This window comes from Pezoporus occidentalis, unplaced genomic scaffold, assembly GCF_034315485.1.
Source record: "Pezoporus occidentalis ecotype Australia unplaced genomic scaffold, CSIRO_AGI_Poc_V1 ctg10, whole genome shotgun sequence".
Lineage (NCBI taxonomy): Eukaryota > Metazoa > Chordata > Aves > Psittaciformes > Psittacidae > Pezoporus > Pezoporus occidentalis.
Genome location: NW_026912779.1, coordinates 5,951,729 through 5,979,087, shown reverse-complemented (window position 1 = coordinate 5,979,087; position 27,359 = coordinate 5,951,729). Strand labels below are relative to the sequence as shown.

Here is a 27,359-nt window from a genome sequence, read left to right as displayed (position 1 = left end):
CAGTGTTCAAGGCCAGGTTGGACAGAGCCTTGGGTGACATGGTTTAGTGTGAGGTGTCCCTGCCCATGGCAGGGGGGTTGGAATTGGATGATCTTAAGGTCCTTTCCAACCCTAACTATCCTATGATTCTATGAACTTCTCAGACAATGGAGAAGATATTTATTCTGTGGTATGAAGAGACACAGGGTGTGAAAATCGGGTGTAAAAGAAGCAAGCCTGCTTCCTGCAGTTTCTGTGGAAAGGCGGATATAACACAGGGTGCACGACGTGAGTCAGAAATGAGCCCTAAAATATGGGTATAAGAAACTGTGCCTACGCAATGTGTCAAATTCGTAAGTAGGGAGCAGCACCTGTGTGCTGAGGAGGGGAGGGTGCCCTGCATGGGTTCCTGTCTGGGGTTTCTACAGGGCTTACTGCCTTGTGTAGAGGTCAGACGTTTACCTTGAAAAGAATATCTGTGCACATTGCTTTTCCATGCGTTATTATTGGTTCTTGGTCTTCACCTTTGCCATCCCAACAGTCCAGCTCGACACACCTGAAGACCCAAGAAAAATTATGTCAGCTTCCTTAGTGTTTCAGTACAGGAGATCTACTCGGGACACGTTCTGGGCAGTGATGTTCAGAGCAGGAAAGTTACAAAGCAGTTTTGGGAATGAGACAATTCTTTTCAAGTTGCACATGTGTAATTTCAGACTGCTTTCATAACTTTGGGTATGCTACCTTAAATACAGTATGCGTGGGTTTACACCTGAACAATGATGGTTTTAGCACTGTAACACTCTTCTAGTTTATTCTCTTACTCAGTTAACTGCAACACATTCTGGTATGTCATGAAATTAAGCAGGAAATCATAACGTGATTCTCATTGACAGATAAACTTAATTGCAAAGCAGAATCGCTTCTGAAATTCTTCAGCTGTTTTGTGAGATCAAACTTATCTTATTCACAAACTCTCCTGACATCAACTTCTACGTTCTACTGCCTTTCAATGGTTTTTGCAAGTAAAATAGTGTCTGACATAAACATATTTTCATTTACCATACTAATACATTCATACAAGCAATTATGCAATGGATCACCACCCAGGTATATTACATAGGTTTCAGGTAGCAGATTCACAAATATCAAAGGCTGTTATCTCCTGCTTCCAACCTGCATCCAGCCAAAAGCACTTGTCTGTACATCTCCACCGAAGATTTGCCGCCAAACTGCCTGCCTGTTAAATATGTATTGTGAGAGGAACTGATGAAATAATGAGCCAAAGGATGGTCCATTTCTTGATATAATTCCAAACGGTCTAGGAAAACTGGGGCATTTTCATCTGACATCAAGTATCTGCAAAATCCATCACTTGATATGACACCTACAAGGAATAAGAACGCATGGTAAGTTACTACTAGAAATCAATAGTGGGCAGGAATCAAACCATCTCACAGAGCAGGATTTACATAGGTTTCTGCTAACACACAAGCTGTATTTACATAGGTTTCTGCAAGCAAACAGAAGCTCTCCTGTTCCAGTGCTCCAAACTGACCAGCAACTGCATCCCTGGTGCAAAATCTGCCACTGCGTCCCCAGATAAAAGTATCACGTGCCCACCTATCTCAATATCGTATGTCCAGCACTCACCATTAGCAGACCTAAGACATCAAAAGGATGTGAAGAAGGCAAATAAGTAGTGACATCTCCTCAGAATACTCCCAGCAATTCTGGGCTTTGGGACTTGGTGTGCCAGAAACTGTGAGCTTGCATGTACCAGGTTCCTGTGGTACTTTTCTCTTCTTACATCTTTAGCCCTGCCCTGCCTGTGCTACATTGCTGCTAATCTGCTTGTAGCAGGTGCAGAGGCATGTTCTCCACCAACAAAAACAAGTGGACGTGTAGTTGAGAACATCTGCAAAAGCTCATTCCCAAAGCATTAGGAAGATCTAAGCCACCTTCAAATTTACTGTTCAAAGTACAGGTTTATTCCTCTATAATGAAAAGCAAGCCGCTTCCCACAGTGAACACGGGACATACAGTAACTCAGAGAACAGAGCACTTTCTCTTATGTCTCTGATTTTATATGCTTCAATAAAGTATAAAAAGTAAATAGTGATAAATGTTAATGAAAATAGTAAGAATAATCTGTAGTATCAGTTTTAAAGTGGCCAAGAGACTGAAGAATGATCTGGCGTAGTGAAGAAGGTATTACTCACAAAGAGCCACGGCAGTGAGTGGTTATCTGGCACTAATTTGGAGATTGCTTTCCCTAAAGTCATGTATGAACACTCAGGTATTGTTAAGGCACAGGCTGCAGCAGTCCTGGCTTTATTCTGTTTAAGACTTTTCTCTTAGACAGAGAACTGCAGTAATCCCACTTTTCATTCTGCTCCCAACTTCCTGAGGAAATCCTCTACTGGAGCTTAAATTTTCTCTGCTTGGTGTCAGCCAGAGGTGAACTGCTCTGGAACGTCTTATTCCAATCCTCTCAGCTGATTCTCAGTTTCGGAAGAAGGGAGAGAAAAGGGAGGCAAAATGGCATTTTTAGCAGTAGGAATGTTCTTATTTTGTTGATCACCGAGAACTTCAACGCAGTGCACAAAATATCTTGGATCATTTGTACTTTTAGTGCATCAACTAGTGGGAAAAAGTCAGAAACAACAGCTGAGACTTCAGCAACTTAACAGAACTCAACAGCCCACCCTTTTTAAATTGACTTCCATTGGCTAGGAGGAAAAACTTGCTTTTGTAGTGTTCCTGAGCAGAGAGGAGCTGCTATTTCAGCAGAATGGGTAAGAACTGGGAGCCAAGTTCAACCACTGACACCTCCAAAACTCATAGCAGCTCAGAACACGAACGCTGCAAGAACAGCTTGCAAACACTTCCTGCAAGCTTCTTGCTCAACTCATTTTTCAGTGCACTCACATAAAATACTCTGTTCTAAGCTACACTGCTGCCCTCAAGCTTGGTACAGATTACATTATAAGGTTGATGCACATCCTATGGTGCACATGGTAATTGTAATTTATTTTGCATCTTCACACAGTATCTGTACAGCTTTGCAGCCTCTCTGAGACTTTGGCCATAGCCACATGCACATTGCCTTGTTGCCAGAAGGAGTTTGCACGCTGTTCCCTATTGACACAACCCTTAGCCTCTCCCATTTCATATGAGGATGGCTGTCGGTAGCCACAGTGTAACCTGGATCAGGGAAATAATCCCATAATAAGTCACTAACTTTGAGGGGGGAGATATTTCTCTGCAGGTCTGTTTCCTGATTTAGTTCAGTGGCAGCCACACAAGTGCTTACCCCTGATAACAAGGACTATAAGCTCCGTTTGAAATGTTCGGATGCTTCAGAATGAATTCCCCAAGCGCCTAAACCCAGTGAATACTGAATTCCCTCCCCCATTTACCTTTACTCTTCAAGTCTTCATCTGGCTCATATGTCTCAATTATCTGCATTGCTCTTTTTGTGTCATAAAAGGGGAATAAAATTTCATTGAGCCGAGGATCTCGCTGATGCTAAGGTTAGAAAACAATGGAATTCAGCAAAACAATATAGTGCATAGCTATCATCCAAGAGCATTTCATTACTGCAGATGACAAAGAAAGAAGTGGACATTTAAAAAGAAAAAAAAAAAGAAAAAAAAAAAGGAAAAAGCCCTAAAACTTACATGCTATTCAACAGCAGCTTCAGCTTTAGGCAGAAAATGAACCTTATCTTTCATAGGAAGCCTAAGAAATTTAAGGATAAATATATTGCCAAAGAACAATCCAGTGCAATCGTATACTGCTCTTACTCTTGCTTGTTCATGCAAATAATGACTGCACGTGCTATACGTGCCAATGAGATGTTGAAAATAAATAGCTAAATGACTCCTCTCTGTCAATCCTCCCTCTTCCTAATCTGTTGTGTAAGGCCATGTGAACTGACAGACTTGACCGATGGCACTGTAACCACCTTGGCAAAAATGCTTCTCTACAGCAGTATCTACAGCTGAAGTAGAAATCAGAAGTAAATTAAAGCTGTACTGTAAATACAGAATTGGAAACCTGAGTTTAGAAATAGGCAACTACAGATGACTGTTTGTGAATCTGGAAACACACAGTGTTATTAACTACTCAAAACCCAGCGCAGGTTCTTAAACTTAATATGTACCACTTAAAAGAGCTTCAAAGGATCACCTCGTCAATTCATTAGCATTTTCAGTATTAGGATTTCATAATACATGTAATATTTAGATACAGCTTAGCAGGGATTTCTAATACACTACGAAACCTCAGAGGTTTTAAGTTTTCACTAATAGTGTGCTGTGTAACTTTTGGTTTTCTCCATGCTGGGTTAGAGCTGCACACTGTGTGCCTGATTCTCCATTAAAAGAAAACTAAAAATGGAATTGAACAGAGGAGTGGCATGGAAAAGCCGATGCAATAAAATACAGAAGTAAATATGACTGTGAAAACACTCTTTTCCCCCAGTAGGTGCACAGTTTTCAAGCTTTAGTTTAAGCAGAATTCAGAAATGTAACAAGCCAACCCCATATTGGTGACAGTAATTTGGAGTGGACAGGATGGTGTCAATATGGCTTGGCACAGCACTATCAGCATTTGCTGTAATTCCTCATGTGTAAACTTTTTGACATTTTTTCCATGAAAAAAAAGCAATATCCAATGAAAAATTAGCACCTGATCTCTTTTCTTACAATCAATATACTGGTGCCTAATTAATTCCAAGAAATTACAACCAATGCCAATTTATTCATGCATTTAAGGAGGGATCTTTTGAGTAATGCTACTGACAGTGTACAGCATCTAAAATACAGCAGTTTCATTCACTACAGATCATCTGTCTGGATATCTAAGTAAAACTCAGATGAAATATGATATGAGAGCAGATGAATGCAGGACATCACTTGCTAAGCAGCACACAACAACAACACAACACTGGCATGCAACAGAACAGTCTATTGTGACAAATGACAAGCTTTATACCATTAGTGACAATACACCACTTCAAAAAACTGGAAGAAATAGTAGAGAAGGTTCTTAAGAAAAGTACTCTTCCCCACTCACTTTCTTCTACAGTTAGTCATAGGCAAACAGAAGAAAATAAATGGGATAAAGCAAAAATTCTCCTCTTCAGAAAGAGCCCCAGAGTTATCAAAGTAGCCAAGAGCCAAATGTTCTCCTTGTCGCAGTGTTCATCACTCATGATCAATCTTCCATTTAAACAAAAGCAGGTCTTGCCATTTACTTAGTTTAAAAATTAAAGCAAAATTGATAACTGATGAAGTTTAAAAAAAAGGAAGACTGTTTACTAGTGTGTCTTGGCAAAATGTTCTACACTACTGAGCTTGTTGGCACAGGAAAGTTGTAACACAAAAGCTGACCAAAACTAAAAGCATAAAGTTTCATCTAGAAAGACAACATACTCCCGGACTCATCGTGTGTGTCCAACAATTTGCATTTCATAGAGTCATAGAATTGTTCGTGTTGGAAAAGGCCTTAAGATCATCCAGTTCCAACCCTCCTGCCATGGGCAGGGACACCTCACACTAGACCATGCCGCAAAAGGTTCTGTCCAACCTGGCCTTGGACACTGCCAGGGATGGGGCATCTATCACTTCCCTGGGCAACCTGTTCCACTGCCTCACCACCCTCACAGTAAAGAACTTCTTCTTTATATCTAACCTGAATTTCCCCTGTTTAAGTTTAAACCCATCACCCCTTGTCCTATGAACCCCTGTCCGTGATGAAGAGTACCTCTCCAGTAACCTTGTAGGCTCATTCAGGTATTAGAAAGCCGCCATTTACCATATTAACCAGGACACCCTTACAGTAGGCGTTCTCAACCATATGAGGGTGACCCATCTAAAAGCATGGGGAGAGGGAATGCCCGTATGGTTCTGCAAAGAGACAAAGACCATTTAGCCTCTCCAACTTGGCCTCCAGACTCCTCTTTGAGCAGACAGTGAGATACACAGTAGCTGTTTACATGATGACACCAATCGTGCCCCTTGAATTTGTCCTAAGCAGTGGTAAGAAAAGTGTCCTTTTGTGGATATAACAGAGGGAGACAGAAAGAGGAAGCGAGGGGGAAAGAGGAAGGAAGAGCAAGAAAGCGTGAAAGAGTTGGATAGAAAGGGATCCCTTCCTACCTTCTTCCCAGAAGAAAGGATGAGTCCTGGTCAGTCTACTGAAATTCCATTTGACAGTTTGCAGGAACAAACTCAGTAGCAGTGATTTCAGTTCTTTCTCTGCCTCATTTTCTGTTTTCAAAATTTGACTTTAAAAACCCATGACCCAGACAAAATGCTTTGCGCTTGACGATAATTCAATTTCTAAAAACTGCCCCAACATTTTAATACTGATACACCATTAAATCAGCTGTCAGGCAGCAGCATTTGAAAGTCAGACAGAGACAGCAGTTTGGTAAAACTCCAGGAAAGCAGCTCACCCTCCACTCAAACCCAGTAACGTATCCTCATGCTCCCTTAGAAACCCGTAACACTTAGAGCTTCTGCAGCATGCCTCAGAGGTTACTGAATCCAAATTTATTTAGGTTAAAGACTCTGCCAAGTAACTCCCCTCTCCTATATAATGATAATCATCTTTTTATTTTTTCCAGCATTAAACACCACTGCTAATTGCAGTGTTGGCCAGCTGTCAAGGGGACCAAAATGATCACTTCAGAAGGGAGATTTCTAGGTCATTTAGTGTCTTTCAAAACATGACTGAAACTTTAAACTCTATTTGGAGACCAAAAGACTTCCAGCACAGAGCCAAAGGCATTAGTTTCAGCCATCAGAAGGAATGTCCTATTCTGTAAAGCCACTTCACTAATTTTTTCCCAGCTTTGGTCACCAACTAAAAGGTCAACTATAATATTTCTAATTGCAAGATGTGTGGTGTTGATAACAGTGTAGCTAACAAGATGCAGCTTTCTCAAATATTGCCCATGAAATAAGACTTCTAGTTCTGTAAAAAGAACTGCTCAACCAATACAAACCTGAAAGCATGATAGAGTTTTAACTTTTTAACCAGTTCCTGGAGGTAGCCAGGAAGCTCTTACAAGTGCTGGCAGCTCTTCTGAAGCAGTTTGGCTTTCAAAGAAGCACACTTCAAAGTAATTATAGAGATCACTTTAAAAATAATGATAAATAGGAGTTTACCGAAAAATGAGGATTACCACTAAAAAAATGATCAGAAGGTGGTGTGATTCAGTGTTGGGACAGGGCTGTGTGCTTCAAGCAATGAAGTGTATCTACCACCACAAGTGAATTGGGGGTTAAGGTACTTTAAGGGAATAGTTAATTTAGATCAAAATGTTACCCCTTCTCTCTTCAATGCAGAAGCAAAAATGACATGCCTTAGCTATGACCCCAGTCCTGCAAACATCGAGCCACTGCGACAAAACAACATCTCACAGTAGTAAGATTAAGCATGTGCTCCCATTTGCTAATAGAGAGAACTAGAAGGATAGGAAATAAGGCCCCAAGTATGTAACCATTAGTCCTGAAGCTGTTCATCTTCTCACTGTCTTTTCTTTTTGAATATTCTTTCTATATGTAATTCAGTTTTGGTGAAGAGTAAGGCATGCAATCCCTACTGAAAAAGAAAATTATATTGTAAGTTTGACATATAGGGAACTTACTGCTTAATTTTCATATAGCATCATCAGATATTTAAAAAAAAAACATATATATGTAATTTTATTAATTCATATAAAATACATAAAATAGATTTATAACTAGTAAAATAATTTCAGATGGAGAGATTTTTTGGTAATGCATCCTAAAAGATCATGAACAGGTAAAGCAGCTATCCATGGTCCAGAGGACAAGAATCTGCTGGTACAAAACCAAGTCAAATGTGCCTATTTCCCATGTGAATGTTCTTGTTAGATCTACATAGTGCATTTATTGTTGCAACTCTGAATGAGTCTCCTATAACTTACTGTGCTTTAAGGATAGGAAAAAACCACCCCAGCCCCACACTATTGAACTACTTTGCACACTCCTGATGTTATTAAGAAATATCAAATAGTCTTGTCAACAACTGCATTCTGGAAATACAGCAATAAAAATATTTCCTCTTATTCTGCACATATAGGATGTTAAAAGTCATATACAAGCTCTTAAAATATCCTCTTCACACTTAGATTTGTAATAGACTGAAACAATACTGTTGAGAAGAATCAAACCACTGTTTATAAAACCCTATTTCATTGTTTCTGTTATTCAGAAGGACTAGGAAATATATTTTATTTAGCCGCGGCCTACAGGTAAAGTAATTGCTTATAATAAATACTGGGTGTATTTTAGTTGAAACTGCATTGAATGTAACTTTTAAAACATATACAACATACACAACACACAACATAACACAACAGCAAGTAATCAACAGAAGCAATCTGCAAAGCCAACATGCAGAAAGCACAGCGGACTAGGCTGAAGCTGATTTTTGCACCTGGATGTTACCATAATGGAAAGATCAGCGGCTCAAAAGCACAGCAAATAATGGCATGATTCATGCGATGGGAAGGTTGGAAGAAGCAAGCCACTGCAGACAGACTTGTATGGTAGTTAATGTATGAAAAAGCTTACTTCATTTAGAAAGCTCACTAATTGGTCTACCGTTAAATAATCAGTTTTGTCTCCATTGCTGAAAAGAAATTCATTAGAGAATGTAAGTTTTCATATAGGATGCTACAGTAGGTATGATTTACATGTTGACATTGTTGATACTTTTAAAACCACCTACTTTTCTACCTGAAGTAGCTCTACAATCTCAAAATGAACAGTCACAGAAAACATACTAACTGTCTATGCTTGGCACAGTTTATCTCCCATACTTCCTACAGCTTAACAAACATTACTTTATAAAACAACATGTAAGTCCTCCAGCTGAGAATAAATTGAGTGAGGAAACTTCTTACACTTCACATTTCTTACTTAATTTCATTAGTTCACATACTGTGTTAATCACCTAAAGGAGCAAGTTAAAACTACAGTAGTTAGTAAAGCCAATGCAAAAAAATAAAGAAGTTCCAGGTGCTTCCTCTAACTCATGTAAAAGTTGCTCTAAAATACAGAGTGAACTTTTACATTAACAATCTGAGAGGGAAGGAAGAGGAAAAACATAGACTTGAGTTTGTCTTAAAGTATCGCTGATGCTACTAGGATTCAAGGTTAGACAATCTTTACAGTTTCTGTCTCTATTAGTTACAGACTAAAAATGCAGCAAAATGAGTTCAAAGCAAGATAATATTAAATTTGAGCTTACATCTTCTTGAAGAGGTCCTCTATGTCAGTGCGGGGACATATCTTTTGGGTGAGCTCATAAAATTTCTCGTAAGTAAATGCTGCAGGCTCAATTTCATCATTCTGCAACAAAATGCAAAGGTACAGTTACCCAGCAAAGGAGATCTTGTATGGCCTTTTGCCAAGAGCACATCAAGAAAAACCAACCAAGAGTTGGTTTAGCTCTTTACCTATTATACTAGTAGGTAAAGAGCTACTAGTTTAAGATTAGTTTCTTTTCTATTTTCTGAAAACAGTTCTTAATTCATCTTTCTCATAGATCTGTTTGTGCTTATCTTCTGACCTTACAGTAACACAGAACTGAAAAACTGCCTTTTCCTTCTGAAGCTTAAAAAAACCCCGAAAGTCCAAAATAACGTACATTTTAATGTACAAACTTCAGGATGCTGAAGCCAAGGAACATTAAGAAATGACTGAAAAGTAGCCTATTACAGAAAAACAGGAAAGCCTCCTCTAAGAGGTTTCAGAACCACTCTATCGTACAGATTTAATTACAGTTCAGCTTTAGTAAACCACCTACAGTAATTAGGAAGTTACTCATGAACAACAGGCATGTTTTTATGTGAAGCAAATGACTTAGATCACAGCTATAGATGTGAATGATTCAGCAACTTAGTATAGCAAAAAGTTATTCAAAACCACTAGATACCTTTCCACTGGGAAGACCTAATTCCTTAAGTGCCTGGAAGATCACTTTTTCCGTTTTACCTGATGCAAAGGTTCTGGTAATGCTGAAACAAAAAAGAATGGAGAAAAAAAAAAAAAAGAAAAGAGAGAAACATTAGTCACTTTTAAGCAATCTGTACTCTCTTGCTTTCACTGCCAACAAGCCATTTTCCTCTGGCTTCAGCTGATGAATGTAAGCATCTTCCAAGTAATAGTGCTGTTGAAAAAGTGCTCTAAGCTTCACAGAGCAGCACTGTGAATGGATGCCCGCAAGCCATCCATTAGAAAATGTATCAAAATAATGAACTGCAAACAGAACAAAAGAGGTTATTTTTTTCCCCTAACACGCTTGGATACAGATCCATGAAAAGCATTCTTCTGCTGGCTCTTCTAATATCTATGCAGAGATAAATGATTGTGCTTAAAAAGTAGCAGATTCTGTAAGTGAGAAGACTCACATCTCCATCCATTCCTGGTTGTGGTGACTTCCTTCCCAAGCATTAACCTGTGCCTCCCAGGTCACCCATAAGGAAGGCATTAACCATTCCAGTGGCAGCTTCCTCCCTCTTCAAGCAGTCACTGCTGGCAAGAGCCCCCAGCTGCATGCCAAACCTTACTCCCTGCTCCCTCACCCACTGCAGGGCTCATTGTCCCTTGGAACGATTCCTTACCTGACAGCCATTATGCATATCCCCTCTTCCTTCTGCAAAACAGGGGTGATTCCACCATGCATGTGGCTAACAAACTGGTTTCACTTGAAATTAAATAAATTCAACTAAAGTTTGATTAATGCGAAAGTGTTTGGTCTACTTCTGTTTCCATTTGAGAGGAGTTTGAATAACCTCTAAATGTGGAAAAGCAGATCCAAACTTGACAGCTCTTACTTTTGATCAGGTTCTAAGCTAGAACGACATGTTCCATGGACATTGCAGTGTCCCAGTCTGGAGAGAAAAATTGAAGTCTGTATCCACCATTTATTTCTACTGCCAACAAAACCTGTACATTGGGACTCTATAGATGCCTGATTAGAATACGTTGCTCTTGAACAAAAACCTCCAGCAAATGTTTATCTCACTTAATGATAATCTTCCACATAATAACCAATCTCAGGTGGTGAAAGATGTGAAACAAACTGTTGCTGTTATTTGTTGCCATAGCAAGTCACAGTTGGTTTATTCTCCAAAATACTCTAAACCACCTACGTAAGTATTTTCATACTAATAAAATTCAGATCAGGAAGTGAAAGATTAAATGATAAAATAATGTTTTAAAAAATCTTGCCCTTTTTCCTTTTTTTCTCACAACAATTTGACTTCTAGATCCCTATTTAGTCGCCTAAACAAGTTATTTGATTTTCCAAAGCTGATAAGAACCAAGATGTTTTCATTCAAATACAGACTGCGTTTCACTTCAGGCACTAGTTTCTTACAGAAGTCTCAGCTGTCTCTTTTTTTACTCATTCTAAACACACACTAATGTTTCTCTATAATTTACAACCAATCTCCAGCCCTGTAAAAAATTATGCCTGTTCTAATGAATTGTACCCCAATAATAAACGTCATGTAAAATGTGTAATATTGGCGGAAGCAATTTGTCAGAAACTGTGAGCCAAGATGCCATGGCTGCAAGGAACCTATTTTTGATGCCAAACTGGTTTTTATTTCACCAAAGATGACAGCAAACATTAGCAGTAACTTGTAATGAGAGCAGCAGCATAGAGAAGATTGCATGAATCAAAAAAGATTGTAAAAATACAGCATGACACTTTCATTTTGCTAAGGATATTGTAAATAAAACTCATTTTCCCTCTATCAGAACAGACTTCATCCTAGCAGATTTACATTCACCTTGTTGTGTGCCCTGGAAGAAAATTAGGCTACTTCAGATGCAGGCAAGTTACTGGTTGACAGATACCTGCAGGTGTTCGCTCATGCTCTACAAAGGTTTGGGGCTTTTTATGGCAATATGTCAGTGTACTTCGTTAGAAATATTTAAAACACTTCCCAAATCAGGGACTGAGGGGTATGAATCTGTCATGCTTGATGATGGGTTCAATGACTTGGTTACTTCAGACCTTCACACTGAACCATCACTTCAAAAATCACACCATCACATAACTTGTTCAAATCCATCTCTGATCGTCATTCCACTGATTTTAGCAGTTTGGCTAGAACTGAAAGTACCACTGCCTACTCTGTACAAGAAATTACCTAAGACTATCATTTCCAACCACTGTCCAAGCACTGACACAGGCTCCTTCCTGGCACGCTGGAGTAATCAATACAAAACATATTTACTAAAAAAAGTGTTATTTCAAATTAACTTTACTAAACCACTGTAAAACAGATTTAAGCCTCATTTATCAGAGTTTAGCTTTTTTCTTTTCTTATATATATTTTCATAGATGCTAAATTAGCTTAAATCCTTTTAAATGTAGTTATAAAAGGACAAGCACGGATTGAGCAGAATTGCTGAACAGGCTTCAGCTGAACAGGTGCCCCTTGGATATGTAGAAAATCCATTTTCTGCCAACAGAAAGCTGCAGAAACAAAGTAGAATTCTCTTTAACAAAAGCTGGCCTTTTAAGTTATCATTTACAGTAGTGTTAACATCTGAAAATACACAGTATCTTACTGAATGCCCTGTCCTGATTAAGATCTGTAGATGTAGTTCTAGACTCTGCTAAAATTTATTAAAGCCCAGAAGACAAAACTGCTGCTCTCATAAGGCTTTTGCACTATTAACTACCACAATTTCTTCCTTCCCGAACAGAGTAGGTTGACAGTAATAGATAGTGCCCAAGAGTATGTTAAAAACCAAAAGCAGTTGAGAAGAATCTTCATGACTCTGCAACCCCCAGCTGCACTAACAAGGAGTCTGGACTATTGATGCCATTGACCACTTTCACCTTCTTGACGCTCATCATCCCTATGGCTGCAAAAAAACTGTCTTAAACCTGAAAAGAAATGCAAGGAGCTTTGATTTCCCATGCAAGATCTTTTTTTCCCTTCAGTGTTTTACTACACTTCTGTGTAAAAACAGTACAGGTGATCTTGTGATACACATTCCTGCAGCTTAACAGATCTGCTGGCCATTCTCGTTCTGAGAATAGCCTTCCTGTTTGTATTCCCAGAGCTACAATTGCTACAGGAGTCTCTAAGCAGCCAGGGAGATGGAGGTTTGACAAAGCAGGACTAACAACATTGTGTTTAGAAGCAGTGAGATGGAAGGGCTGCCCATAGCAATCTGGAGATCAGCTGAAATGGAACATCAGTGGTGTAAACCAGTGGACAGAGTTACTGAGAGGAGGCCTGGGTAAACAACGTGAAACTTGGTGCCCCTTGCAAAGCCCTTCTGCCCACACTTCCCAGAGCTTCCTGGCTTGCCTTCCCCACACACATATCCATCTCCTTATGCATCTACCTCCCTCTGTTCCCTCTTTTATCTTCCCCATTCTTTGCACTAAGTATTCATGTGAGGAGGAGGGAAGCAATGAAGTCTCCCACATCCCGGGCTGCCCAGTGCTGAGACCCCTGGGTACCCATGTTCCATCCCATGGTAACTAGCTGTTACTGGATCAGGCCAATCTCATGATCTTCACATCCTCCATCAGAACTCTGATTCACCTGCTTCCCAGATGAACCCCCCAAAGCAGCCACATTCCACCCACACCAACATAGCACATTCCCTGGATCATCCAGATGTAAAGAAGATCCAACTGCCCTCTGCACAGCATGGAATTGTAGATCCCTTACAAATTTATAAGCAAACGACTTTTGCAATAAATTAAGCTGGAAATAGTTCAAATCTGAGTTTAAAGATTTAATACACTGGGAGCAGTGGACTGGACTGTCTTTAGGCTTGTCTGCATACATAAGCCAGTGTGCTGTATTACAACAGAGAGAATTTATGGCTTGCTAAATGTGAGATAAAATACTTCAATGCAGTAACAGCTTCAGATGAGTTAGTGCACTATAAATTCATACCGAGGAACAAAACTCTATGTTCAAACATTGCCCTAAAGCTCTAAAGTCTTGAAAATGAATTTGCCTGTGTAGTATTGCTCCCTCATCGTTACCCTTCAGCTGACATTCCTCGTGGGACTTCTGCACAGAAGATGCCTCATGGCAGAGTAGTTTGAGAAATAAGCAGGGGCTTGGCTATGTGAAAGCCGAAAGATTAACACACTGAAGCAGCCGTAACACTGGCATGGTGTCACTTCAGTCATGAAACTGAAGGGTCCTGGAAGGCAGTATGGCTGGCCCTTTGTCCTTCTGCAGATTCTGCAGGTGCAAGATCTTCTCTCATAGGAAAAAAAAACATGTTCTGAGGCTTATCTTACAAAGTCTCCTTCTTGCTCCCTTCTGTGAGTTTTAATTTATGAAAAGCAGCATGTCCCAAAAGTGTGGTTATCACACAGTGCATGAAGGGGAAAGAAGCTCAACGTATCAGCAAGAAATAATTTCTAGAGCAGGAGGGGGTAGAATTACTGCCTAGCCAGAGAGGGCTGAAAATCAGTAACTTGTAAGAGGTAATGGCTGTTCAGAAATACACTGTTCTAGCTTTTCTGTTACTGACAATGACTAACCCAAAAATTCACTTAACATGTGGAGAAAACAAAAAGTCAGCCTGGGGGTTCCTAAAAAAGCAGAAGTATTTTTGGCAGAGCTGTATCTGCCTCCTTCACAAGGAACTACCTTTTTGTCCTCTCTTTAACTGGCCTGCAAGCTTTTATGGTTCTTTCACTAAGTAACCCATCCTGAAGTTTGAAGAGTTCTAAGCTGAGAAGACTGATGCTCTAAGTGACTTTGAAAACAATTACAAGCACTCAAATCTTCATTACAATGGACTAAGAAATTACCAGGCTGATAAGAAATCCGACCTAGTTTACCAAGGAGGTACAGAACGCAGCTAAGTATGTCTAGTTCTGTACTTATTTTTACATATGTACTAGTAATAGAATTAATATTACATTTCATTATTAACCCACAGAATTTTATTAAGATTATACAACCAGTACCTGATAAAAACTGGAACTCCCAATTATGCTTACCTCCGAACTGGAATTTTCCCATTTGTGTTTGTTAGAAAGGCCAGCTTCATCCAGCTGAAACAAAGAATGAAATGTTTCTCAGGTATTTATTAAAGTTGGGCTCTAGGTACTTGTATTTAGCTTCAGATTATAGACATGTCTGGGAAATAAGTACAAACAAGTAATTGTTCTGTAATAAAAACCTTTTTCTGTAACCCTTTAGTGCTCGAGGCAGTGCAAAAGCAAAAAGCAGCCCAAAAGAATCAGTATGTCAATGAGCACAAATGAGAAGACTAGAGACTCATGGGGTTTTCTTTGCGTATGCACCAATGAAAGAACAAACCAGATTATAATTAATGCATATAATATCCATAAATCAAATGAACTGTCATAAATTATCTTATATCTTCTCAAGGACAGGTGCCAGATATAGACTTGAGATCTCTTTTGGTCACAAGGAAAGATAAATTAAACTAATTTAACATAATTTTCTTTACTACATTGTTTTGTGATTGCAAATGTTGACCTATGAAAAACAACGTAATATTTGGTTTAAGTTTGAAAAAGGAGAATATAAGGACAGAAAAATAAAGGAGAAAGAAAGTAACTTACTGTTTCTTGAGACATGTCATTGGACTGACATTGTTAGCTCTGAAGTTATGTATGATGGATCCAAGCCCTTCTACCCATTGCTGAAAAACACGAAAATGCAGAAACACTAAATTAGGAAAACAGAAGAGGGAAAGAGGAGTTAAGTTTATCTGGGGAGAAGGGTCTTCTTCCCTGCAGCTATGGATAATGTTAATAACCTGAATGGAGGAAAAAACTGGCCACTTCACAGCCTATAACACCATGGAAAAGTCCCGCCACATTTCACCCATTACTATTTCATCCTTCACTAAACAAAGCGATCGTGCTTTTCATTCTCTCAAGTGCTACATGTAGCATCAGTGCTGCTATTAAACCAGTTTATTGTCAGCAGAGGCGAGCGGTCCACTGATTGATTTATTAAGCCTTCTACTTATAGCCTGTATAAACACACGCCTGCCTTTCAGTTGTGGCTGGCAATATTAGCTATCCCTAAGCAACATTATACAATATGTGATGACATGTTTAACTGGTCCACTTTAGAACAGGAATGGAACTAAATATCAATAAGCCAGAGCAAACCACAGGAAACACAATTGCTCTGGAGTGCTGACCTCATCTAACACCCTGTTACATATTCAAGCCCTGTTTGCTTTCTTGCTTTCATCCTTACAAAGCAAAACATTCCAGTAACCATTGGGATGACTCAGTCAACAGCAGCATTACACCACTTACTTATCTTAATTCCTTTTTATGGATCTATTTTTCTACTATAGCTTGACCTAGACTTTGCAGTAGTATATAGAAGAAGCTTAAGGATTAGGCCTTAATATGAACACTCAATAAGAATCCTGGGAGGATAAAGCTGTAAGAGGAGAAAAATTATGACAGCACTACAAGCCAAGTGTGATCTCAATTATGCTATTGTGATTCTAGGATTATTCAACAGATAATTTACACTGGTGGAACTGAGATGGGATTTGGTCCACTGCTTAACATTAACCTTATGAATAAAGAAGCTTCATGCTTCCGGCCAAATTCTGTGCATGCAGCTTGAACTAACTTGGGCAGGATCCAGAATTTGGCACTTATAAATAGATGCAGATGAGTGTGTTTTTCTTTTCATGAATGAGTGCTGTACATCTGCAAAACAGATGGAAAAATTCATCATTTATATAGGAGGAATACTAACATCTTCGGGAAATGGCACATTGTAAACTGCAGGCTGTAAATCCCTATGAGCTAAAGCAAGGTCTAAGGTGTAAATTCAGGAGATAAACACACTTAAGCAGACCCTTGGTCTTATATGGTACACTACAAGCACAAACAACTTCTTAAACAAGAAACTGCTAATCAGATTTCCTCACAAACGTACCTTATAAAGCTGGTTTGCTTTAAGAAAAACAGCTATTTATTAAGACATTTATGAATAATTAAATATCCCTTTTCAAACAACCTTTTTAAGGAGTACTGCATAAAATATGCATACAAATAGAATAAGTTGTATCTGAGAATCATTTGAAAATAGAAGTCTAACTCTTGAGGAAAGCTATCATTTGAGGTTTTCTTAGGTGTGTTTTTGAGCTTGAAAAGAACCCAACAGTAACAGTCTGCCTTCCCATTTATTCATGCAGTTGGGAAAAGAGAAGACAATTTAGCAGTCATGGTATGGATGTGCCTAAGAATATAAAGAAAGCATGGCTCATGGGGGGAGGCAATATCATTTATTGGAACCAACATAGCTGGAAGCCATTGACAGACATAGGGAACACTTATCTTTTCCCACGAATGTTCCCTCACCTAAGATGATACAGGGATAATTTCAGGATACATGCCTGAACAAATCTCACGCACATTTTAACCTCCTAGAACTGTCAAAGTTCAACTACCCACGCTTGGGGTTTTGTGGGTTTATTTGTGGTTTTGGCTTTGCTTTTTAAACAGTAAAATGTAACATTACTGCTGCATTAACACGCTCACATCCATACAAAAATTCATCCTGCCATGATCTGGATTAGTTTGTAGACCCTTGAAAGATCCTCAACCTTGCATTGCTGACCCATGCAGTAAAATGGGATATGCACTGCAAACAAAAAACCCTGGCAAAATCAGATTATGAAAAATGAATGTTACGAATAACCTTCAGCCCTTCAAAACCCCTACTAAGAAACACCTTTGGAGCAGTACTGGCAATGTCACTGTTTCAATAAGGAAATAAACACAGATCTATTCTGATTTGAAGGCAACAGATTACAACTACAGCAGATATAACAAAATCGAACATTTACAAATAAGGTTACCCTGCACTCGGTGCTGAACTTACTTCTGTACATCAGGAACAGCTGTCAAAAAGGAACACTGCTAAAACAAAACCCCAAACCCAACCAACCAACCAAGTACAGGAATCAATGCACCAGCCACTTGCCAAATAATTTCTTTGCAAGAGCTTTCCTGATGATTCCCACTCTAGAGGGCTCCCTAATCTTTTTTTCAACGATAATGCCCTTTCCTGATAGATATGCCAAATCAGGAATTGCATTCTCTTGCACTGAAACAGCACAGAACTACAGCCAAACACTGATGAGCCTCAAAAGCATCACATCTCTGTCCATCTATGAATCATCTTCACATCGGCACGATGTCCCCTGGGCAAGACATGGCACTTGGAGAAATACATTTGTCTATCTGTTCCATCTCAAACTGCTGCAGTACAATGTACCATCTGGCTGCACGTACTTCAGTTTGGGGCTACAGCAGCTATCTGGAGTGTTTCATCAGATAGTGCCCACAGTTACCAGCTGGCCCTAAATTAACTAGGAATAAGAGCTGAGGTAAAAAAAAGTAAATTCTTCTGGATTGTGAACATACCATACAGAGGCAAAATGATGTACAATGAAAAACCTTTCTTATCCATAGGTTAATACACAGGCTCAGTGCAACACATTCAAATTCTTTTCTTCTGCCAGAGTAGTCTCCAAACAACAACTATCTTTATGATCTCTTCTAAGACACTGTGCCCCAGTGCACATATATTCACCAAATGTCCAAAACCTGAGTTCTCTGACAAATATCAAGCTGACAACATATTGCTTTCCTGAGAGCCAACCATTCCCAGACTGAATGTACACTTGTCTCACGACCTTGTGAGAGAAAAGCTCAGATTTTTCTCAGCTAACATGCTACAAAGAATACAGCAGCAGCCTTACTTGTATGCTCTGACAGCACTCTTATTTTACGGATGAAGCTGAAAGAACCTGTAAACCCGTGTCAGTAAACAGGGAAAAAAATCCTCAATTCTCTTCTTTTGTGCCCAGCATTTCCAAATCACTGCCTCTCCAAAGAAGGAAAATCCTACAAGGTGAAATTTAGAAACGAGGTAAATAGGAAACATTTTACTTGGGTCTTACAGAAAGTAGAGTTACAAAAGGTTTTTGATAGCTATACCGGATACATTTGCTTCTTACTGATTCTGGTGCTAAATATTTTCCAATTTTCAAAACATGGCTCAGTACCTTTAATGTCAATTTAACTGCGGAATTACTTTCAAGAATTATTCCAGATTCATATCAAAGAGGAATCTGGGCCCTGCTATGCAGTCCCAGAGAAACAAAACCAAAACCAAATACACTTTAAATACAGACACTTAGGCTGACGTGAGAGGCCAAAACCTAAGTCCACTGGAGGTTGGAATAAGCAGGCTGTATTGTTTTTCTCTATCAAGGTCTCTAACAAGGTCTAATACTAATACCTTTTTAAAGAGAAGGTGCAAGAAAAACCGCTCTTAGAAGCACTCTATCAGCTTCTGCTGTAGTACTCAAATGCTTCCAAGGCACTTAGTGACCTTGTGTTAACCAGGGTTCACTGATGAAGCACAGGCAGCAGGGGCAGGGCACACAGATAAGTTTGACCTTTCAGCTCTCTCTTAGCCACCAACCTTTCATTTAGGAGGGTTAAAAAGGGCAAAAATTATGACTGCCTAAAACTCGCTGTAACCTACAGCTCATGGAATTCTAGACAAGGTCATTCATGGCTTACTTACAGAAGAGGTCAGTGTTATCCAGACCTCTCGAGATTTGACTTTCACTTTTTCAGTGCAGACTCTCTACACTTGCACTCAATTCCAGCATCAGGAAAGCTGGTGAGGCAAGGAGACACTGCCCTCTGATTTTGGCATTCAGTGCCTGGGACTGGCTGTCAAGAGTCAAGGGCCTGAGAGCTTGAAGGTTCAGGAAACCCAGGCTGAATAGAGCCATGCTTCCCAACTCTTCCCAGGCCAGACACGGCCTGGCAGGACTGCCTAGTCCTCTGCCCTCATCCAGCGATGCTGTGACCAGTAGATGTCCCTCTTCTCTCAACGCAAATGTCTCAGCAGTAATTTGTGTTACGATCATTACCGAACCTTTAAGGTAAGATAGCAAAAGTAAGGAGATGAGATGACGGTACAAAAGCTATCCCCCACCTAACCAGCTGCAGCACAGACTTGCATGACACTGCTGTGAAAATTCCATTACAAAGATAAAAGGGATTCGGATATCTGACTTTCAAATACCTCATCAGGAAAGCTGAGGCTCACACAATACGCTGTACTGGGAGTTGCCTGATGTGTCCAGGCTGCTATCACCCTTCAGTAAAGCCTTCCACCCCAGAATGACTTTTCTGTCATTGGAAGGGTCTACTCTGGAAGTGGCTGGAAAACTCATTTTGGTTGCTTTTGTATACAAACCAAGACAAACACAGTGGAGCCTTACACAATGAAATAAACCTCCTGGCTATGGAGAACCAGGGCCCAAGTTTTCAATTTACTGGTAATTCCACAGTGGCATAGCCAAGAAAGATCACAAGAAAGCTGAAAAGAACATTGAAATCACAGACGCTTAACTGCAGGCTGGCTGGGATATGAAGATTTCCCTTGAGAACATGGTATTACATACTTGGCACAGGGCTACGTGAATATGTAAGCAGTGGTCATATATTTAAGACAGCCATAGTTTAGAAATGCTTATCAGACAGGCTATGAGACATAAGCCATATAATAGCATAACTGGACACACAGAACAGCAGGAGGCTTACAGAGCTCTGTTCAAGTATGTTCTGCAGGTTTCTTGGAAAGTTTTGTTTTGAAACACCAAAACAAAACACAGCTATGGGAAAACAGAACTTTCCTGCAACGTGACTGTGGGATATTCCCATGGGAATCTTCTGCTACCTTTTAGCTGCTCTCCTAGCAATATGATTTGGGCAAATACTTAGAGAATCATAGAATAGTTAGGGTTGGAAAGGACCTTAAGATCATCCAGTTCCAACCCCCCCTGCCATGGGCAGGGACACCTTATGCTAAATCATATCACCCAAGGCCTCATCCAACCTGGTCTTAATAGTTTGTTTCATGGAAAAAAAGCAGCGTCAACTGAAACAACTTTTTCTGGAAGTCAAAGAGACATATAGCAGAAACAGTAACAAAAAACATCAGCCTGGGGCCTTCACGGTACCAAAACCACAGTGGGCCATGTAACCATTTCAGACAAATTGAAACGTATTTAAAACTGAAAAATACCATATCAGGTGACAAGCTGAGACATGCTTTCAACTGCAGGAATAGACTCATGGAATCATAGAACAGTTTGGGTTGGAAAGGACCTTAAGATCATCCAGTTCCAACCCCCCTGCCATGGGCAGGGACACCTCACACTAAACCATGTCACCCAAGGCTCTGTCAACAACCTGGCCTTGAACACCACCAGGGACAGAGCATTCACAACTTCCTGTGCAACCTATTCCACTGCCTCACCACCCTTACAGTAAATTTCTTCCTTATATCCAATCCAAACTTTCCCTGTTTAAGTTTTAACCCGTTACCCCTTGTCTTATCACTACAGTCCCTAATGAAGAGTCCCTCCTCAGCATCCCTTTCAGATACTGGAAGGCTGCTATGCCATACAATAAAGCTGCATTTTACCTTTATATTGTTTGTCAGCATATGAGTAATAAAGCATTTCAGCACACGCCATTCATTCGGGTGCCTCTCAGGTTAGCCATCAACACGTGATTCACTGTCTCAGTAAAACACTTGCAGAAAGTACCTATTTTCTGTCAAACCCAGCTATGCGAGTGTGAAAGGTTACAATACTCTCCTTCCCACCCTGTCTTCCCTGTGGCTGCTCCCATCCCTACCTATCACCTGAGGAATCGTGTTGTACAAGCACTTTCAAGAGCCAGGTTATCTTCAACACCGGTGTGAGCTCTGCCCCTAAAGGGGCAACATAAGCTTAATGCTATGGCTTTTCCTTGAAATGAGTAAGAGTGTCCACATAAAGTCCTCTGCCAGCAGGTCAGTGCAGACTGTACTTTCTGGCTGAAGTGCAAAAGCTATCAGCTGGAGAGATGATCCTTCCCAACATCACAGCTGGATCTGGGAGAGAACAACTGTCAGGACAAATTTATCCCTGATGTGCAATAGTATTAAAGAATTTAAGAAGAGCTGACTTGCCTTAGGTTAATCTTTTAAGTTCAACTCCTTAATTCATTGCCAAAGTGGACGAGAAAGAGAAGAAGTCCAGATTTTGGGTTGCTGAACTACAACAGCTTTATTGGACTTAGGCCAGCTTCGGATAGGCAGCCTCCCATCAGCACTGCACTAAGGAAATTCCCCCCCAGATACTCAACTGGCCTTTTCAAATGTCCTAGACTGAGGAAAGCAGATTATCAGATTACTAGGGGCACAGAAAGTCCATCTGAGAAGTAAAAAAAGATACACATATACTCTCACACCTCTAACATGTGTTTGTGTATGTTCTAATTTTAGCTCACAGTAACTTATATAATTTATTTAATCAGGATTCCAAACCTTAGGTTTTAAATTCCTCCTTTTACAGGCAGTCTTTACTACCACAGTGGAATTACATTAGGAGTGGACCATGACAGCTGCTTGCAATCAGATACAGAGTACACCCTATTTTGTGGTTGTTTTAAGAGTGGAAATGAAAACAAATTTCTCAGCTGAAAACACCAATCGAATTTAAGTAGATAGAATGTAAATACCAGAGTTAGAGCTCGGAGACAAGTGGAAAGATAATAAACACGCTCTTGTTGTTGGAATAGCTACACTTGGAGCTCAGCAATGACTTGGCCAACCCTGATGAGCACATCGCCACAAGAGGGAGAGGAACATGGGGCTGCCCCTATGCAGAGATCCTGTGAGAAGCCCTGCCTGGAGGACAGGGGTCACTACTGCCCACGGCATGCCTACCCCAGGGAGAATGCCCCCACACTCTGTGCCACCCTGTCCTACTGGACCTGGCAGAACCTGCTTCCCATTGACAGCCTGAAGCAGGACCTTGCATTCATTTTCTTCTTTTGTCATGGTTACTCAGTTCCATTATAAACCAACCGACAGTGAGGAATAATTGCTTCTGTTCCAATTGTAATCATTATCTACAGAAGCAGAATAACATTTTATCTTCTTTGCTGGGCAGAAAGGCTCTGGACTTTAGTATTTGGATCTGTCACCAAATTTCCTTGGTTTAAAGTGTCTGAATCAGGTGCCAAACAATTCTGATCCTTACCTGAGGAAGGGACAAGTAATGCTCGACTTCATGGCAACAGGGGGGGAAACAGCAGAAATTACTGCAGGTGAATCCCTTTCACATTTCTCTCTGCTTAGCCTACAACCATTGCCCCTTCTTCTCCAAAGTCTTGCCTTTGTCATTTCACAAGGGGGGCTCACTTTTGAACATGGATTAAATCAAGCCTATTATAAACTGCAGTTAGTAGCCGCATAGCTATTACAGTCTATGTAAGTGTCCAACATGCCCCTCACAAACCCATTCTTCTAATACAGTTTATTGAGATCTAAGGTGTCTAAGAAACTTAACTCCAACTTTCTGTTTTCAGAATAAATTAGAGCCACTGGTAGGTTAAGTACAAAAGTGAATACTGCCAGCATCTCCTTTTCTTTCCTTCTTAAATGCTTTCAAAACATAACTGTTGCACATCACTTCTCTTGCAAGCCTGATGAAAATACACAGAGTAAAATCAATTTAGTGTACCCATATAAGTTATACAAGTATTTCTCCTATCACTGTGTTTTCTCAGTACTGCCAGTGTTTAAAGAGATATGGAATGAAACAGCAATGAAAAATCAACCAGGTCTGCCAAGGGATTTAGTGATGCTGCACTCAGCAGACATGTATTCCATTTTAAAGGAGGGCTTCAGCAGGTCTGTGTTGCTGATCACTATTCAAAGTTAGTCTAACAGGCAAAATCTCTCTTGATTCTCTGGATCCAAGCTCGTAGTATACTATCCGTACTCTGGATCAAGTTTCTCAGAGCAGTTTACAGCAGAGAGATCAAGTACCAGGCCTTGGTGGAGCCACAGAACTTGCACTGTGAACTGCAATCTTAAGCTCTCAGGAAAGATGACGTGTGAAAAGCACCATTGTTTTCTTAAGACTGTTCTGTGTCTACGGGAAACAGAAAAGAACCTGGGTACACTGGAATCCCCTTAACTGCAGAGAATTTTCTTTCCTGCTTTTGTCTTTTCAAAGAATATGAACTACATGATACAATTAGGTTATCGCTAAACAGAACTGGGAGGGCTGGGCTCCACCCACCAGGAAAATGAAAGCAATTGCACTTCCCTTCAGCATCCCTGTCTATTACAGATCCACTGCTGAACCGTCACACAGCCTGCTGTACAAGCCCCCCACAAAGCCACTGAACAGCTGAGGGAATGCTGTCCCCTATATGTAATGGTCTCAGTGTCTACTTTTGACAAATCACCATGCATACAGAGGCTGATAAAGTCACTGTTTCCTTTCACCATGGCACACAGACATGTTACAGAATGCTCCAAATGGGTATTTGCTGTCCTTTTGTAGAGTGTGACAGCAGACATCCAACCAGGTATTTCAGTCAGCCAAGCAGGCTGATTTACTCGGGAAAAACAACTGAGTACTGCTGAGGAGCTCTCCTCTTGTTCATTAACTCCCACACACTGCTTAATTGTGAAATACCTTAGCTATTTCTGTGTTTTCCGCTACCAGGAAAGTGAAGCTGATGTTCACCAGATCTGTGCCACTGCAAACACACACTATCCGTCCTTCCAACTCGTTTTCCGATTTTCCAACAGCCTCAAGTGCAGTTAGTATCTTGGGATCCTGTTCAACAGAATAAATAACTTGTTACTTTTGCAATGCTTTGGTTATGCAGTGTGCTATGGTAAAGACGCTTTTCCATCCCCATACGTATTAGCACCTTTAAACTTCAGGCAACCATCTTAAATGAGTGCTTTCACTTAGAATCGCTGTGTGCAAACCTGAAAAACCAATGTATTCTAACAATTAGGAATAGGATTGTGAGAACTCAGAAGTAAACAGAAAGTTAAGTTAGAAATTACATGTATTTTCATCACAAAAAAGAAAAATTAATCACTCTAAAGACTGGAAGTGGAGGAACATGGAATGATTTATGTCAACGAAGCAAGAAGATACAACAGATTTTAAACAGACAGGAACAACTCTGGAATATGAAACTTTTTTTTTCCAGATCCCTAATCCAAGTATCCCAATACACATTTACGAATTAATTAGAAACTCAGGATATTAGAAACTCTTGGATGTCTGCTGCTCAGCTCTCAGCTGAACACTGTACTACATCAGAAAGACCAGATGAGCGAACCTTCCCACTTTGCACTTTGGTGCAATCACACCAAATCATTTGACTTTAAAACTTTACGTTTTAAGACTGTGATTGCAAAATAAAAGCTGTATTGCTGGTATTTTTTTAATGAATAAACTTCATCCTGCATTTCACCTTCAGCTTAAATGTTCTTGGTTTCAATGAAAAGTATAGAGTACCTTTGGTACAGCTCCAAAACGAACACTGTTGATCAGGGAGCATTCTAACACCTGTCCTTCCTGAAATGGGAAAATAAGGTACAAGTTCAAAGGTCTGTTGACACAGGGCTCCATCAGGAACTGCAGCCAAACAAACTGATTTGCAAACACCGTTAATTAACACTAAACACTGCATTTCCACTTTTTATTTGGTAATTCCCTCTTAAACACATTATTTCTGTCAAAGAACAGCACTTAGGTTAGTTTTGTAAATGAATTAACTCAGTGTTTTAGATATATAAAAAACAGCCAGAATATAAACCAAGTGCTATAATATCTACATATTCCTGACATAATTGTACTATACCTTTCCTTCACTTTTCCAGCTCAGAAAAAAGCCAAATTCATCCACTTGGAAGAGACAGTTGCTTTCAAAGACAAAAGATTCCTACAGAAAAGAAAACACAAACCATTATTTCAGTCAGTTTGACAAACGACATCAATTTATTTATTGTTCCAAAATAAAAGATTGTTACATTTCTCCCCAGATAACTTCCTGGAGAATTTGCTATTCCCAAAGCAATCAGAAATAAAGCAGGCAGGCTTTCTAAAAAGTAATCATTTTTAATCAGAGAATCAGAGAATCACAGAACGGTTAGGGCTGGAAAGGACCTTAAGATCATCCAGTTCCAACCCCCTGCCATGGCCAGGGGCACCTCACACTAAACCATGTCACCCAATGCTTTGTCCATCCTGGCCTTGAACACTACCAGGGATGGAGCATTCACAACTTTCCTTGGGCAACCCATTCCAGTGCCTCACCACCCCCACGGTAAAGAACTTCTTCCTGTTTAAGTCTGAACCCATTACCCCTTGGTCCTATCACTACAGTCCCTAATGAAGAGTCCCTCTTCAGGATCCTTGTAGCACCCCCTTCAGATATTGGAAGGCTGCTCTGAGGTCTCCACGCAGCCTTCTCTTCTCCAGGCTGAACAGCCCCAACCTTCTCAGCCTGTCTTCATATTAATAATGATTAGCCTTTTTGCTGCCATTTGAGACTTACTTTGTGCAATTACAAAGATTTATTTTGTTTAACAGAGGCAGTGATTTTTACCTAATACAAAGCCTGAATGAAATGGAACGTCAAAAAAATGTATTGAAAATTAAATGCTTCAAACTACCTGGAGGTTAAAAACATGTAATTTGCCAACACTACCTTCAGGATCAAATGGCCACATTTCATTTTGAGCTTCAGAATCTGGGAAGCACTTTCTGTTAGACTATGACATTAAACATGCCATGAGCATTTCTTTCAGCCAGAGTTTGAAGGATATTAAATTGTAGAGGAATCAAGACCAAATGGCATACCAAAGAGACGAGACAAGGCAACAAAATCGGATTAGCTGCATTAACAGAAGAAATTTCCTCCACACACCTCCCGCCTCAATTAACGCATCATAAATTAAGCTCAAATGCAGGATAACACTGTGCAGAATCAATCACTTTTTCACCAAAAGGATCCAGGCCTTCCTGACTTCCTTAACTGCAAACCAACAAGAACGTGTGCAGGCTACAGCACTGCTTACTGTATCCTAGATCAAGGCTTTGTTCTGTGTTGAAGACTGAGGTACCTGTCTGAAATATCCTCTCCTGTGCATACAGCAAGGGCAGCAAGCTCATGAATACACACAGCTGATTTCAGAGACTTGTATGCAGGGCAATTTGAATTTAGGCAACAAAAACTGCAATGCTCTCAATGCATGGAGCATGCTTTCAAGTCAGTAAGTGTATTCAGGACAGTCTGCTCTCGCTGGGTCACTCAGAGGCAGCTCCCCAGGCTGACCTGGGATGAAGGACACTGGGGGCAGCTACAGGTGGCTTTTTGGTTTCTGTCATGGAGTAAGGGTGTTGGGTGGGCTAAGCAATGGTCAT

The 27,359-nt window shown here is 40.1% G+C and overlaps 1 protein-coding gene across 9 annotated transcripts in view; it reads right to left on the bottom strand.

Moving 5' to 3' along the window:
* The window catches only part of PLCB4 (phospholipase C beta 4), a 198,813-nt gene that overhangs the window by 58,845 nt on the left and 112,609 nt on the right, over positions 1 to 27,359 (bottom strand). For all 9 annotated transcript variants that reach the window (XM_062610270.1, XM_062610280.1, XM_062610251.1 and 6 more), the window contains 11 exons: positions 25,795 to 25,875; positions 25,449 to 25,508; positions 24,606 to 24,749; positions 15,619 to 15,698; positions 15,028 to 15,081; positions 9,958 to 10,039; positions 9,271 to 9,371; positions 8,592 to 8,649; positions 3,399 to 3,507; positions 1,153 to 1,363; positions 442 to 535 (listed from right to left, as the gene is read on the bottom strand). In XM_062610270.1, coding sequence (XP_062466254.1) covers positions 442 to 535; positions 1,153 to 1,363; positions 3,399 to 3,507; positions 8,592 to 8,649; positions 9,271 to 9,371; positions 9,958 to 10,039; positions 15,028 to 15,081; positions 15,619 to 15,698; positions 24,606 to 24,749; positions 25,449 to 25,508; positions 25,795 to 25,875 — 1,074 coding nt within the window. The remainder of the gene's footprint in view (positions 1 to 441; positions 536 to 1,152; positions 1,364 to 3,398; positions 3,508 to 8,591; positions 8,650 to 9,270; positions 9,372 to 9,957; positions 10,040 to 15,027; positions 15,082 to 15,618; positions 15,699 to 24,605; positions 24,750 to 25,448; positions 25,509 to 25,794; positions 25,876 to 27,359) is intronic.